We start from the raw sequence: 13,198 nt of genomic DNA, 5'->3' as shown, positions 1-13,198 counted from the left end.
AAAAAAAAAACCCCAAAACAAAAAATTAGCCATGCATGGTAGTGCATGTGGGTAGTCCCAACTACTTGGAAGGCTGAGGTGGGAGGATCACTTGAGCCAGGAGATTGAAGCTGCAGTGAGCTCTGATCGCCACCGCACTCCAGCCGGGGTGACAGAGTGAGACCCTGTATTTAAAAAAAAAATTTTTTTTGACAAAATAACTGATAAACCACAAGCTAATCCTGGGATGTGCACATGGCCTGGGATTAGCCTGTGGTTGGGCCAAGTGACCTTGATCAAGATGCTCAGTGTTGTTGTAACTTGCTCAAGACCACACATGTAACATGTGGAAGAGGCCATGGAACAGCCTAGAAGAGAATGAGAGGTGGGTAGGAAAAGGATGAATCCCAAGACCAATTGGGTTGAAGCACCAAGTGAGTTCAGATATTTACACTGATCTAGAAGAGATGGGCCTTAAAGATCTGAAATGGAAAGGAATCTGAGGACAGCTAGTATGCCCAGTTAGGTCTTCAGGTTACCCTGGGAGATAAATGGTACCTTTTGGATACAGCTGTAGTACAGTTGGACTATGGCTCAGAAAAGGTTGGCCCAGGCTGGGCGCCGTGGCTCACACCTGTAATCCCAACACTTTGGGAGGCTGAGGTGGGTGGATGACTCGAGGCCAGGAGTTTGAGACCAGTCTGGACAACATGGTGAAACGCGCTCTCTACTAAAAATACAAAAACTTAGCTGTGAGTGATGGTGTGTGCCTGTTAAGTCTCAGCCACTCGGGAGGCTGAGGCATGTGAATGGCTTGTGAACCCGGGAAGCAGAGGTTGCAGTGAGCTGAGATTGCACCACTGCACTCCAGCCTGAATGACAGAGCAAGAGTCTGTTTTTAAAAAAAAAAAAAAAAAAAAAAAAAAAAAAGGTTGGCCCAGCCTCGTGACAGACTGCTGTGTGTGCACAGGCTTGTACAAACCTCCCTGACCAGGCGCCCAAGAAGCAGGGAAAAGACTCCTGAGAATGCAGCCCCTGGGAGAACAAGATTATGTGTCCATCTGCTCTGTGACTGAGAAGAGAAAGGAATCTTGCCAAAAGGGCATAAAGGATCGAGGATGAGCCACAACACTTTGCTCACATTGCCCTAGGGAGCTGACCTGTTCAGCGCCCAGTGATGACCTCTGCTTGATGCCAGCCAGCAGCATGTAAAGGTTCAGAAGAGGGAGGCCTCCAGCATTCTGCTGGAGAGATTTATGATGATGATGTTGAGGGCTGCATTGAAATACATGAAAGGATGCAAAATAGTATATACAGTCAGATCTCAGCAGCAAAGACTGAAATACATAAAAAACCACTGACATTGAAATGGCAATAACACACACTAAGGCAGAGAAAGGACAAGATGATCACCTGCAGCCAGCAGAGCCCCTTTCCTGTGAGTGTGCACTCTGGGTGTAAGCAACCAGTAAGAGCAAGTGGGGCTGGGTCCAGGTTGAGAGGACAGTGCCTTTGGCAGGATCCTGAGGAGCCAGCCTTGTTCTGCTGCCCTGTCCAGTTGTTTGGCCTGAGGCTGAAGAGAGAAATGGAAACCTATGTAGGTCAGTACTCAAATGAGGAGCAGCTTTTTGTCTCCATAGAGGATGGAATAAAAAGTATCTTATTCCTAATACTGAAGCCAGGCTGAATGGTGCCTATTCAAAAACACCAAATGTCCTGGGCTAGAGTCAGGAAAGTAAACCCCTTCCCCGTGCTGTCCCTACTCCCCCAACATACACATTTTAAACAGTAGGTGGAAGCCAAAGTCAATCAGATCAAAGTTGGCGGGGGGGTGGGGGGTGGTGGGTGGGGGGGATGGCCAGGGTGCGCAGCGGCCCTTGATCTTACAGGCCCAGAGCCTGCTAATTTGTTCATAAGGAGAGAACTGACCCTCAAGAGCTGGAAGGATTGGGACATGGAAGCCAGTTTACAACCATATGGTGTCCTGATGAGCCTGCACTCAGAGTGGAGTGTTAGCTGGAACATGCACACCTGCAACTGAGGGTTCTAAAGTCATAGGCTAGGCCCTTCTCCCAGGTAGGGTCTGCACATGCACACCAGCAGTGACGTTCCCAACTCTAGATAACTATGTGCTAGGCTCTGGGCTAAGTGCTTTACATAATGTTGCTCAGGACAACAGGACAACCCTGTGATTTAGGTGCAATGGCTATCCCCATTCTACTTGGAGGGATTGAGGTTTAGATGTTACGTAACTTGCCTAAGGTTAGAGTCATTAAGTTTCAGGACTCTGATCTGATCTGAACTCCGTCTACACCTGCACTGTCCAGTGTGGTAGTCACTAGTGACATGTGACCATTTGAAGTTGAATTAAAATAAGAACTTCAGTTCCTTAGTTGTGCCAGCTTCATTTCAATTGCTCAGCAGCTATCTGTGGCTAGTTTGGTTGGACAGTGCACATTTATGGATATTTCCACTGCTGCAAAAAGTTCTATTGAATAGCACTTGTCCACACTAAATTGTCTGTCTTCCTTTTGTTCTTCAAATAAATCAGCCTCAGGTAGCACAGGAGCTGTTCTTTGTAAGCAGGTTATATGGATCTGTTCTCAGGTGTGGATTTTTATTTATTTTTTCCTTGCAGATATGGAGTATATTTTCTTTAAGAAAACTAAGAAGAAAATGCCACTCAACATTGTTGGTATTATCAATAGGTCAGCAGGAAAAAAAAAAATATTGTGATAAACTTGTCTCTCTGATACCAAGAAGAAATTCTAGTCCAAGCTTCAATATGCTTCCTGTTTTTTTCGCTAGGTATTTCTTTTACTGCCGCTCTTCATTCTTTCCCACATTTCATATTGGAGGATTGGTACAGACTTTAGAACTTCATTGACAGGAGCAAATCCAGTATCCACTGATTTCTTCTCAAAGGCACTCTAACCCATCAGATAGCCCAGCAGTTTCATTCACATGAATACTCCAGCCATGAAAAAACTCAGTAGGACACAGACGAATCCAATGAATAGAAGAAAAAAATCGATTGGTTTTGGGATATTTGGTGCATTCGATTGGTCCAGGATTATGAAACCTAAACCTGCCATTGTAAACAGGAAGCTGGATGCAAGTCCTTCCGTAATATACTGTCCACTTACTCTGTAGGCCAAGAAAGCTACTGGCCTCTGATGCCCACGTTCATCAGCCAATACTTGGGGGTTCAACAATATCATATAATTATTCCTCCAGTCATGAGGAAGTAAGACACCACCACCAGAGCATACACAGTCATGGCTGATGGCATGTGCAGCCAGGGTGGCTTCTTCAACTTCAGGTTGGACCATTCGAGCACTAAGAATGGGACACGGTACAATGTCTCCATGTTGGTGGCGGCAAGGGCTGTTCTTGGCCTCAAGCCCCACGTGGATTTTTATTCTTAAAGAACAGTCTTGTTTCCAGGTTTTGGGGATGCAGATCTTCCTGGAGCCCTCTATCCCTCCAGAGGAGTGGCCCAAATAACCTCCCCTTTCTTCATAAAGGCCCCATTTTCCTACCTGACCCTAGTCCCCTCCCTTCAAACTGGGGATCCTCACCCTGTAATAGGAGAACAGAGAAGAAAGTCAAAAGAGTTCATTTTGTTTTCTTTCACATGAGGGTTTGTTCCTGGCAAAGGGTGTCAGGCTGAATACAAGTTCTGCTAAATAGAAGCATTTCTGAGGGCAGTCCTTTAAATACAACTTTAAAATGAGCCTGGAAGCACAAAGGAACAGGCAAGGATGGGAGAGAAGGCTTTGTGGACAGAGCTGCCATAGCCCAGCCTTTACTCCTTAATCTCTAGGGAAATTATTGGGGGTGCAGGTGGGGAAAGGACAAAGATAACTGCAAGATATTTTTATTTATAAGAAAGGTAACTAAGCTGCTTTTCAAAGAAAACAAAAAGACGGCAAACCCAGCACCCAGCTCTGAAAGATCTATTTAAACCAGCAAGAGAAACTGACTTCAGTTGTGGCACCCACAGCAACTAATTCCTGGTCCAGAAGACCGTGGAGAACTGGTGGGTTTCGGAGAAGCAAGCCCATCCGCCCTATACTGTGTCTATCTGCCTCCAGCCTGAGTCCAGTCCGGTAGTATGGTAAAGGAGAGTATGGCCTGAGGGAGAGGGAAGACAGCAAATCTAGCAGGGAGCTACGAGTCTCCGTTTCCGGATACATGCCCAAATCCACTCTGGGGAGACCTGCTGGGCCACAGGGTTCTTGTCCCTGCTACCCAACACGTGTGTGGCTGAGGTCATATCAAATTCCTGTACCAGGTCCCCGTTGAATGCCACAAAGTAGCGTCTGAGACGGCTGAAGTCTGGTGTGGAGGGTGGCAAGTAAAGCCGCACCCCAGTGAAGATGTCCAGCAGTACCTGCAAATGCAGAGGGGTCAGGGTGGGGTCAGACCTACACTGGGTACAGATGGGTCTTCACCCAGATGAGCACGGGACAGAATGAGGGAGCCTAGAGTTAGGACACAAGCAGAGGAGTTTACTGGAATACCATGCATCAATACCCCCACCCCTCCAGTCACTCCAAATTATACAGGAGTGACACGCCCCTCCACCCTTGCCCAGGGGAAAAGGAGAGTGGACAGGCCTCGACATCTGGGACCTGGAGATGGGAAGAGTACACGTGTATAAGAGCCACCCAGTCATGGTGGGCAGGCGGAGCTGGCTCTGACTCAGTGCCCCCAGACTCAGTGATGTGCCCTGAGACCAAGCAGTCTACTCTACAACCTGCTAGACTGAGGGGTCAGGAGTCCTGCTTACTACTCTCAATGGGTTCAAGGACTTCAGGCTGGGAAGAGAGAGGGGAAAGGTTTCTACAGGTCTGTTGGGGACCGAGTTCAGGCCTTCAGCTGTCAGACTTCTATGCTTAACTCCTGGATGGCGGTGGGGAGCGTGGGGGACGCAATGACATGGGTGTAAATCATATGTTTACTTCTCTATCTGTCCTTTGAGCCATCAGCTCCCCCAGAGTTGAGCCAGTACTAAACCTAGTTCTTGGCATCAGAAACTGCTCAAAAGAGGCCGGGTGCGGTGGCTCAGGCCTGTAATCCCAGCACTTTGGGAGGCCAAGGCAGGCAAATCACTTGAGGTCAGGACTTTGAGACCAGCCTGACCAACATGGTGAAATCCTGTCTCTACTAAAAATACAAAAATTAGCCGGGCATGGTGGCACATGCCTATACTCCCAGCTACTCGGGAGGCTGAAGCCGGAGAAGCGCTTGAACCCGGGAGGCGGAGGTTGCAGTGAGCTAAGATTGCACCACTTCACTCCAGCCTGGGCAACAGAGCGAGACTTATCCCAAAAAAAAAAAAAAAAAAAAAATTGCTCAGGAGATGTTGCCAAACCCAAGACTGACAAGTAAGTGTAAAAGGGAAAAGGCTCCTCTCCTGGGAGGAGAGTCACCAAGCCAGTGCCCTCTCCCCCAGTCAGTGCTTGCTGGACCTGCTTCCACCCTGACCACAAACTCACAATGCTGATTCCCACACCCAGACTGGGCCTTCCCCTTTAATGTAAATTTTGACTTGGGGCCAGCAGCTGAGTGAGTCCCTGCAGTCTCTCCTGGCTAGGCCGGGCTGTTCTATCTCCTGCCTGTTGGCACAGTTCTTCCTCTCTGCTCACTGGCTGGCCACCTCTGCAAGGCAACAAGAGGACACAGGGTGAGCAGCAGCATTGCTGACCCTGCCCACGACAGAGGAGTGGCTGCAGGCAGGGAAGAGGTTTAGCCAATGTTCCCCAAACACCTTTGCTCATCCTCTTTCAAACTTCTTCTGCATAAGGTTGGGAACACAACCTGGGCTAAACTGGCCCACGTGGTGTGTTGCTGTTTTTACCCTCACCTTTGTTTGGCACAGGGTCTCATCAGCAGCTTTCCGCTTCTCCCCTACTTTCACTGGAGAAGACTTCATGGCCAGCTTCTCTCCCGCCTTCATAGCAGAAGGCTTTGCAGTCAGCATGTTGCCTGCAGGACAGAGAGGAAGTTGGGTGTGGTGGTGCACACCTATAGTCCCAGCTACTCAGGAGGATCAATTGAACCCAGGAGTTTGAGGCTGCAGTGAGCTACGGTCGTGCCACTGCACTCCAGCCTGGATGACAGAGTGAGACCCTGTCTCTAAAAAATGTAAGATACAAAAAAACTAAGAGGGTAGGGATTGCTGATAATGCTCCCTGAAGTCAGGGGCAGTAATGCGAAGGACCAGGGCCTTTCTCTGCTATGAGCATAGGTAAGAGGGGAGTGAAGAGTTATCAGCTAAGCCCTTTACTCAAAGGTAGCTTATTCCCTGGTCAGACTGGCTGTCCCCAGGGTACTGCTCCATTCAGGTTTGCTGAGCAGATACAGGGTACCCAGCAGAAGGGTCTCTGGCCCATGGCTGGACACACACCAGGAATGCAGTCCGTGTCCACTGCAGTGGACATAGATAATCATGAGATCTCAGGGCTGAATGTGAGAGTGGGTCCCTGCCCTTGGATCTCTGCCCCTCACACTGCCCTCTTCACCATACCAGCCCCCTCCCTATCCTTACCGTCTTTGCTGTTGGAGTTACTCAGCTCCCCTTCTGCTTTCTTGGTACTGGCTGAGGGCTTGCTGGGGGCCTTGCGGGACACAGCAGACCCTGAGGGACCCTTATTCTCTTCACTGCTACCCCCTGTAGTGGAGCTCCCCTCATCTCCAGCCACTACAGTGAAGTCTGCCTTCTCCTTGGACAACTGGTACAATTCCTGAGGCGGGGAGGGACAATGTCAGAGGGTTTCATTGCCTTCCCAGTCTGGCCTCAGAGGTGGTGTGTGTGATGTATTTTAGGCACATATGGGAACAAAGATGTGAGAAAGATAAAAGAGCAAGGAAAAGGAGTTGGCTCCCTTGGTACCATTCCAAAGTATGGCCCTATAGCCTGAGTAATCAGGGTACAAATCATTGTTCTCTGTACAGCAAAGCAGGCTTTGCTGGGGCAACAGGGGCAAACTCTTATTCCCCAGACTAAAGGCTGCTCAGTGGGGCCTCGCAAATGCAAAGTTCTCTACTCAGAGATGGAGGGAGAAGGAAGTCTAGTGCTGTGCCCCTGGCCCAGCAGCAGTTTGTCTCCCTCTCTAATTGCCCTCCTTGCTCTGCCTCAGGAGAATGGGGGAAAGGAGAAGACAGAGGACATGTGAATGGTCCAGATGCCCAAGGCTCCAAGGCCTGGACAGTGGGGTGGAGAATACACATACAGCCTAAGAGCTGCTACCTTGAGTTGGGGAAGGTTAGTGGCAGATTTCCAGTCCTTATCATCTCGGATTCGGGTGCAGCGAGGGAATCGGATGGAGATCCCGTCAGCTGTGTGAGCCTCTGATTTGGAGAATTCAGCCCCTGTGATCTCCCACACGGCAGCTTTCTGTCAGGAGTAAGCCAGCAGGTCATCACTGGTTAAGAAGATAGTATCAGTGGCCGGGCGTGGTGGCTCATGCCTGTAATCCCAGCACTTTGGAAGGCTGAGGTGGGCAGATTACTTGAGGTCAGGAGTTCGAGACCAGCCTGGCCAACATGACGCAACCCTGTCTCTACAAAAAATAACAAAAATTAGCCAGGCATGGTGGCGCGCGCCTGTAGTCGCAGCTACTCAGAAGGCTGAACCCAGAAGCTGAATCGCTTGAACCCGGGAGGCAGAGGTTGCAGTGAGCCGAGATCATGCCACTGCTCTCCAGAATGAGACTATCTCAAAAAGAGAGAAGCAAGTATTGGCCGGGCGAAGTGGCTCGCGCTTGTAATCCCAGCACTTTGAGAGGCTGAGGCGGGTGGATCACCTGAGGTCAGAAGTTTGAGACCAGCCTGGCCAACAAGGTAAAACCCTGTCTCTACTAAAAATGCAAAAATTAGCTGGGCGTGGTGGCACCCCTGTAATCCCAGCTACTTGGGAGACTGAAGTGAGAGAACTGCTTGAACCTGGGAGGCGGAGGCTGCAGTGAGCCGAGATCTTGCCACTGCACTCCAGCCTGGACAACAGAGTGAGACCCTGTCTCAAAAAAAAAGAAAAAAAAAAGTATCTCCCAACCAGCTAGAAGCAATACAGAACAGTTAAAACCAAAAAGACAGCTGGGTGCGGTGGCTCACGCCTGTAATCCCAGCACTTTGGGAGGCTGAGGCAGGCAGGTCACCTGAGGTCGAGAGTTCAAGACCAGCCTGACCAACATGGAGAAACCACGTCTCTACTAAAAATACAAAATTAGCCGGCCGTGGTGGCACATGCCTGTAATCCCAGCTACTTGGGAGGCTGAAGCAGGAGAATCACTTGAAGCCGGGAGGCGGAGGTTGTGGTGAGCTGAGATCGCGCTATTCACTCCAGCCTGGGCAACAAGAGTGAAACTCCATCTCAAAAACAAAACAAAACAAAACAAACAAAAACCAAAAAGGCTTTGGCTAACAGCTGGGAAACTCGGGTCCTAGTTCTGCTGTTGCTGAATAACCTTAGAGAAGTCCTGTTTGTTCTCTAGATCTCTTTCTTGGTCAGTACAAGAAGGGATTGGGACAGATTACTTCTAGAACACACCCTTTGTGCTGAGGGGATAGGTACTCTCTTCTTCTCTCTCTCTCTTTTTAAAGCAATTGTATTTCAGAAACAATTCTATTCAAAATTCCTCAGAGTTGTCTGGTTGTCCTTGTGCCTATCACTTGGCTGGAAATCCAGATCCCCATCCCTGGGTGGACTTTCAGTGAGGTGAGATGGATTCTCTGTGGCACTAGAGAACCTGCAAGCTAATTCTATGGGCTGGAGGACCCCAAGCCACTGGGTTAATACCTTTGGGTCTGGGACGATGAAGTCAGGATAGTAGATCTTGTTGACCTTCAGCCAGCTGGGTATTTTGCTGGGGTCCTAGAGGAGAAAAGATGCTATTTTGGGCTGTTCCCAACCTGGAATAAGGCTTAAATCCCTTCTCTTGGTAATAAGATTATAAGAAGCCACTTAAACAGCTGACGTTTGAGCCATGTGATCCTCCCAGCCCACAGTGGGTATGACCTAGAGGCATGCAAGCCATTTTCCACGAGGAAGGCATTCAGAGATTTTAAGGCCTAATCCTGCTCCCCTGAGCAAGCTGCAACCCTTCTTTCTGGGGGGACAGAAAAACAACACCTGTAATCCCCAAAGCACAGCCTCTGTCTCAGTGATGATGGTCAGTCCAGAGGCCAGGGCCAACCAGGTCCCTTCCTCACCTTGCTGATCTTCACCATGTCTAGTTCCTTCTGCAGGCGGGTAAGCGTGGCATCATCATGGCCTCCTGCACACTTGGTGACTGTGCACCACTTCTGGCTGCCAGGGTCGTAGCAGCCCATGAGGAAGATTGACATCATGCCGCCTGGGAGGGGAGCGTGTGAGATGAGTGTGGGTTGGAGGAGCCATCTCTGCCAGTCCCAAGAGCCCAGGATCAGGAAGAGGACCTGGGTCCTGGCCGTCAGAGTGCCAGAGTTTACCTCTTGGAGCTACCTCTTACTAGCTGTGTAATTTTAACCTTTATAAGCCCCAATTTCCTCTTCTGTAAATTAGGGATAATCACACCCAATGTGTTGGGCTCTGGGGTGTTGAACTGTGTTGGACACATGATAGATTGCTTAAAAGTATTAGTTCCTCAGACTCCAGCTTCCTTTCCAGTCAGGAAAGAGATTCTCCCTGAGGAGAAAGCTGTCAGGCCCTGACGAAATAATTGGTGGTAAGCGTCCTTCTGCTAGGCTAGCATAGGGTACTCTATTCTGACTTCTCCCTAACCGAGTAAGCAGCTCTGCCTGAGGTGACTCAGGCCAGCTTGGGGCCCTAGATCCTAGGACTTCGGAAGTCATAACTGGCCATGCTGGCAGATCAAGCCAGTAACAAGGCCAGCCTGTACCTCAAGTGGTGCCTTCTAAAACAGTACCACCCCAGGGGGCAGAGGCCACCCTGACCTTTGCTCCCTTGCCCATAGAAGGCCCCAAGGACCACCAGGTCAGCTGTGTCGGCCATGGCCCCCTCGTTCAAATAGTCTTTCTTCACTTTCAGCCAGTGCCGCTTCCCAGGCTCATATGTACCCTGAAGGGAAGCAAAAGAGAAACCACAGAGTAGAAAGGCAACTCCATGAGGATGGGTTCACCCCTTCACTGCTACACACCAGATCTAGCCCAGTGCCCCTCCCTCGGGGTAAGAGCCCTCAGGCTCCAGGCACTACAGGAGACACACAAACCAGTCCTCCAGATCCAGGAGACATCTGCCCACACTTCCCCAGCAGCCACCCCAACCACTGCAGGCTACCACTGACATCTCCTGGTCAGGGCTGGAAAGGCTCAGGGGAGAGGGCTGTGAGTGAGTTGACAGGAGAAGGCAAGCGGGGCCACCTTACCTTCACATCCTTCAGCACCAGCCCCTCCAATCCCTCCCGGATCACCCGGGTTATCATGTCAGCCAAGTCCGAAGCTTTCTGAGGGACAAGAGAGATGCTGAAGTTGGTGTGAGAGTGGAGAAGGTGGTGAGTGAGTAGGGGTTGTTCCTTTTCACACACTAGTTAAGTGCCCACTGGAAACACCCTTACTTGAAACATAAGCGACAAAGGGTTAGAAAGCAGGTTGCTTCTCATCCCAAACAGAGGGCTGCTGTGGCTTTGAAACACAGGACGCTTATCTAGGAAGGATTTCCATGCCCTACCCTTCTGGGTGAAGACTAGCAGACAACGTATACAATAGTCAAAGGCAAACATTATCAGGAGGCTCCATAAGACATTAAGATTTATTCTTCTAGTCACGCTTGACCCAAGGAGTTCTCTGCCCTGCATTCAAACTTCTAGGACACTGCCTAGCATAGGGTCTTCACTTACTGTGACTCGCTTCATTTCTGAGAACATTATCCGGTTTGGAATTTCAACCATGTTGTCATGAAGAAACTTCCGCCGCTCACACAGAGGCCTGAGGAGAACAGGAGAGCTGAGGTTGGGCCGGGATCCTCCCTCCCTTATTAGGAATTCTGACGAAGGAAGGGCCACAATGATAAAACTGCTATTTCAAGAAAGGGTTTGCCATGGATCAAAGACCTCATGTAACAGTTCTGCTGTCAAGGGCTGCAAGGGCTCCATCGTGACCGAAGATGGACAATTGTGAGCTGTGGCATAGAGCCAGTTCATAGTTGTAGTTCCTATTTCTACTTCATTGAGCGAGCCAAGGGAGAACTGGCCTGTAGCCCAGATTGTATAAATTCTGGTCCCACTTGAAAAATGACTCCAACTCTCATTTTTTATCCCCTGCACCCTGCTTTGCCCCAATCCCAAGGCCAACCCCTAGGTAGGCAGGCTGAGACAGGCCTTGGGACCCAAACCCCAAATCCTACCCCCACCAATTCCTTCCCTCTCTACTTCCTTCTCCTTCCCCGATCAAGTATATGGCTGCAGCAGGAGGAATGGGGTAGAGATACATTTCTAAGTGAGGAAAGGGCTGATACTGGTTTCTCAGGCACAAGCATATGTATGCAGCTAAGTCAAGACCGCTAATTCTCTCCAAGATGGTCCCACCCATGGCCTCCTCCGTAATCAGGAGCTTTCTGTTGTCAGTCTCTTCTGAAATCAAAACCCCTGAGCTGAAAACCATCTGCCTTATGCCCCCAGGGGTGCCATTGGAGCCCCTGGGGTGCCACTGGAGAAATAAACTGAAACCCCACATGCTCACAGTCTATTTCTCTGCAATAGTCCATTTTGCTTTAGTAGAGAAACTTCTTTGGGGGTTTGGGTCTCTTCTGTGACTTAAGCTCTCAGAGATGAGATGGAGTCAACACATGGGCTCTTTCTTACACTAAATGGGGAACTGATCATGTAGCAATTGTGCTTCCTCTCAGCTCCCTCTTGCCATTGCCTTTGGCAAGCTTCTGAGCACAAACGTATGTGCCAGCTGGTTCCCTGTACCCTCCTTTCCAACCTGAAGCCCCCATCTTCCTCACCCAGGAAATGAAAATAGATTCCTGGCAGTTTCTGGGTTTAAAGATGCTAGCCAACTCACCTGTCCATCAAGCTGACATCATTAAAGTAGATACAATCAAAAACAAACAGGCAAACATTAGCATCCTGGAAGGCTGCTTTCTGTAAGGGAAAATGAGGTAGTAGGTATACAAAGGACAAAAGTCAGTGTGAAAAAATGAGTACCAGTCCACTTCTGGAGACCCCCTGAGGCATCGGATGAAAAAGTCCTATTTCTGCTCTGAAGCCCCTGGACCATAAGGGCACTGAACAGATACTGCTAAATGGAAACCAACCCAATTATAAGTTGGTTCCCAATACCAGCCCCTTTTTAGGAGAAAAACAAAAGACAAAAAACCAAACCAGAAACCGGTCAGAAACGAAGAAGGCGGCCCACACTAAGGGATATTTCCTCCCTTTTCAGACTGCAGCATGCATCCACATGTACATACTCACACTCATTCATTCTTGCACATATGGCCCTGAGCTAGTACCTTGTGCACTCCCAGAGTCCCAAAGGGCAGTGGTTTGCCTGTCTTGTTGTCAATCAGAAGCACTTCAGAATCCAAGATCATGCTGTGGCCCCCAGGAAAAGCCTGGGGAATGTAGTCCTTAAAGTGGGCCACCTGAAAGCAGAAGGGGAGCTTTGGTGAGGGATGACATGGCAGCAGGGACCCCAAACCATGCCATGGAGGGCAAAGCCTGGGCCCAGACAGTATACAGAACAACATGTGGAAGGCCCAGCTAATGTGCAAAACATACAGCTAGGCATTGTGAGCCACCTGGACAAGAGGGAGAGGCCATCTGTTTCAGTACTTCTGTCCAAGCCCAGGAAGAGGTCAGCCCATGCTGAGTCACTTTCTATGGGCTGTAGAGAAGGTACAATTTTTGAGGAAAATGGAAGAAACAGATTAAATCTGTCAGGGGAGGAGGAGGAGGGCAGGTGGGCATAGACTAGTGCCTACTGCAGAAGATGTGTGACTATCAGGCTGGGGATTGGATTAGGGGAGAACAGACTGCTTGAAACCAGAAAGGTAGAAATGAACCGCCTCAGGTGCAGCAAGGAAATTTGAGCAGTGTCTTCTCTGAGTGGGAGCCCTGAACCCACAGCCATCACTACCCAGGATGCTTAGAGCAGGAACAGGAAAGGCCAGTACATCCATGCCATTCCCCTTCAATCCCTAACCTAGCCCTTTAAGAACCCAAATCACAGGAGAGGCAAGGGATGAGTGAACACTGGGTAAGGGAAA

At 49.5% G+C, this 13,198-nt stretch overlaps 1 protein-coding gene and 1 pseudogene across 6 annotated transcripts in view; both read right to left on the bottom strand.

Moving 5' to 3' along the window:
- Window positions 1–889: 889 nt before the first annotated feature.
- Window positions 890–13,198, bottom strand: part of LIG3 (DNA ligase 3) — a 45,446-nt gene continuing 33,137 nt past the window's right edge. For 4 of the 6 annotated variants that reach the window (XM_032162966.2, XM_058446029.1, XM_058446030.1 and 1 more), the window contains 11 exons: window positions 12,443–12,574; window positions 11,992–12,071; window positions 10,824–10,911; window positions 10,353–10,430; window positions 9,922–10,045; window positions 9,199–9,341; window positions 8,786–8,860; window positions 7,238–7,384; window positions 6,536–6,731; window positions 5,852–5,973; window positions 3,844–4,375 (listed from right to left, as the gene is read on the bottom strand). In XM_032162966.2, coding sequence (XP_032018857.1) covers window positions 4,142–4,375; window positions 5,852–5,973; window positions 6,536–6,731; window positions 7,238–7,384; window positions 8,786–8,860; window positions 9,199–9,341; window positions 9,922–10,045; window positions 10,353–10,430; window positions 10,824–10,911; window positions 11,992–12,071; window positions 12,443–12,574 — 1,419 coding nt within the window. In that variant the 3' untranslated portion in view covers window positions 3,844–4,141. Of the gene's footprint in view, window positions 1,255–1,392; window positions 1,553–3,843; window positions 4,376–4,397; window positions 5,647–5,851; window positions 5,974–6,535; window positions 6,732–7,237; window positions 7,385–8,785; window positions 8,861–9,198; window positions 9,342–9,921; window positions 10,046–10,352; window positions 10,431–10,823; window positions 10,912–11,991; window positions 12,072–12,442; window positions 12,575–13,198 lie in introns of those variants that run through there. The other 2 variants (XM_058446027.1, XM_032162969.2) reach the window with 2 other exon arrangements.
- On the bottom strand, window positions 1,545–3,723 carry LOC131384499 (oligosaccharyltransferase complex subunit OSTC-like; annotated as a pseudogene).

Source organism: Hylobates moloch, unplaced genomic scaffold (genome assembly GCF_009828535.3).
Source record: "Hylobates moloch isolate HMO894 unplaced genomic scaffold, HMol_V3 SCAFFOLD_10, whole genome shotgun sequence".
In the NCBI taxonomy this organism is placed as follows: Eukaryota; Metazoa; Chordata; class Mammalia; order Primates; family Hylobatidae; genus Hylobates; species Hylobates moloch.
This window is presented reverse-complemented; position numbering and strand designations above follow the sequence as displayed.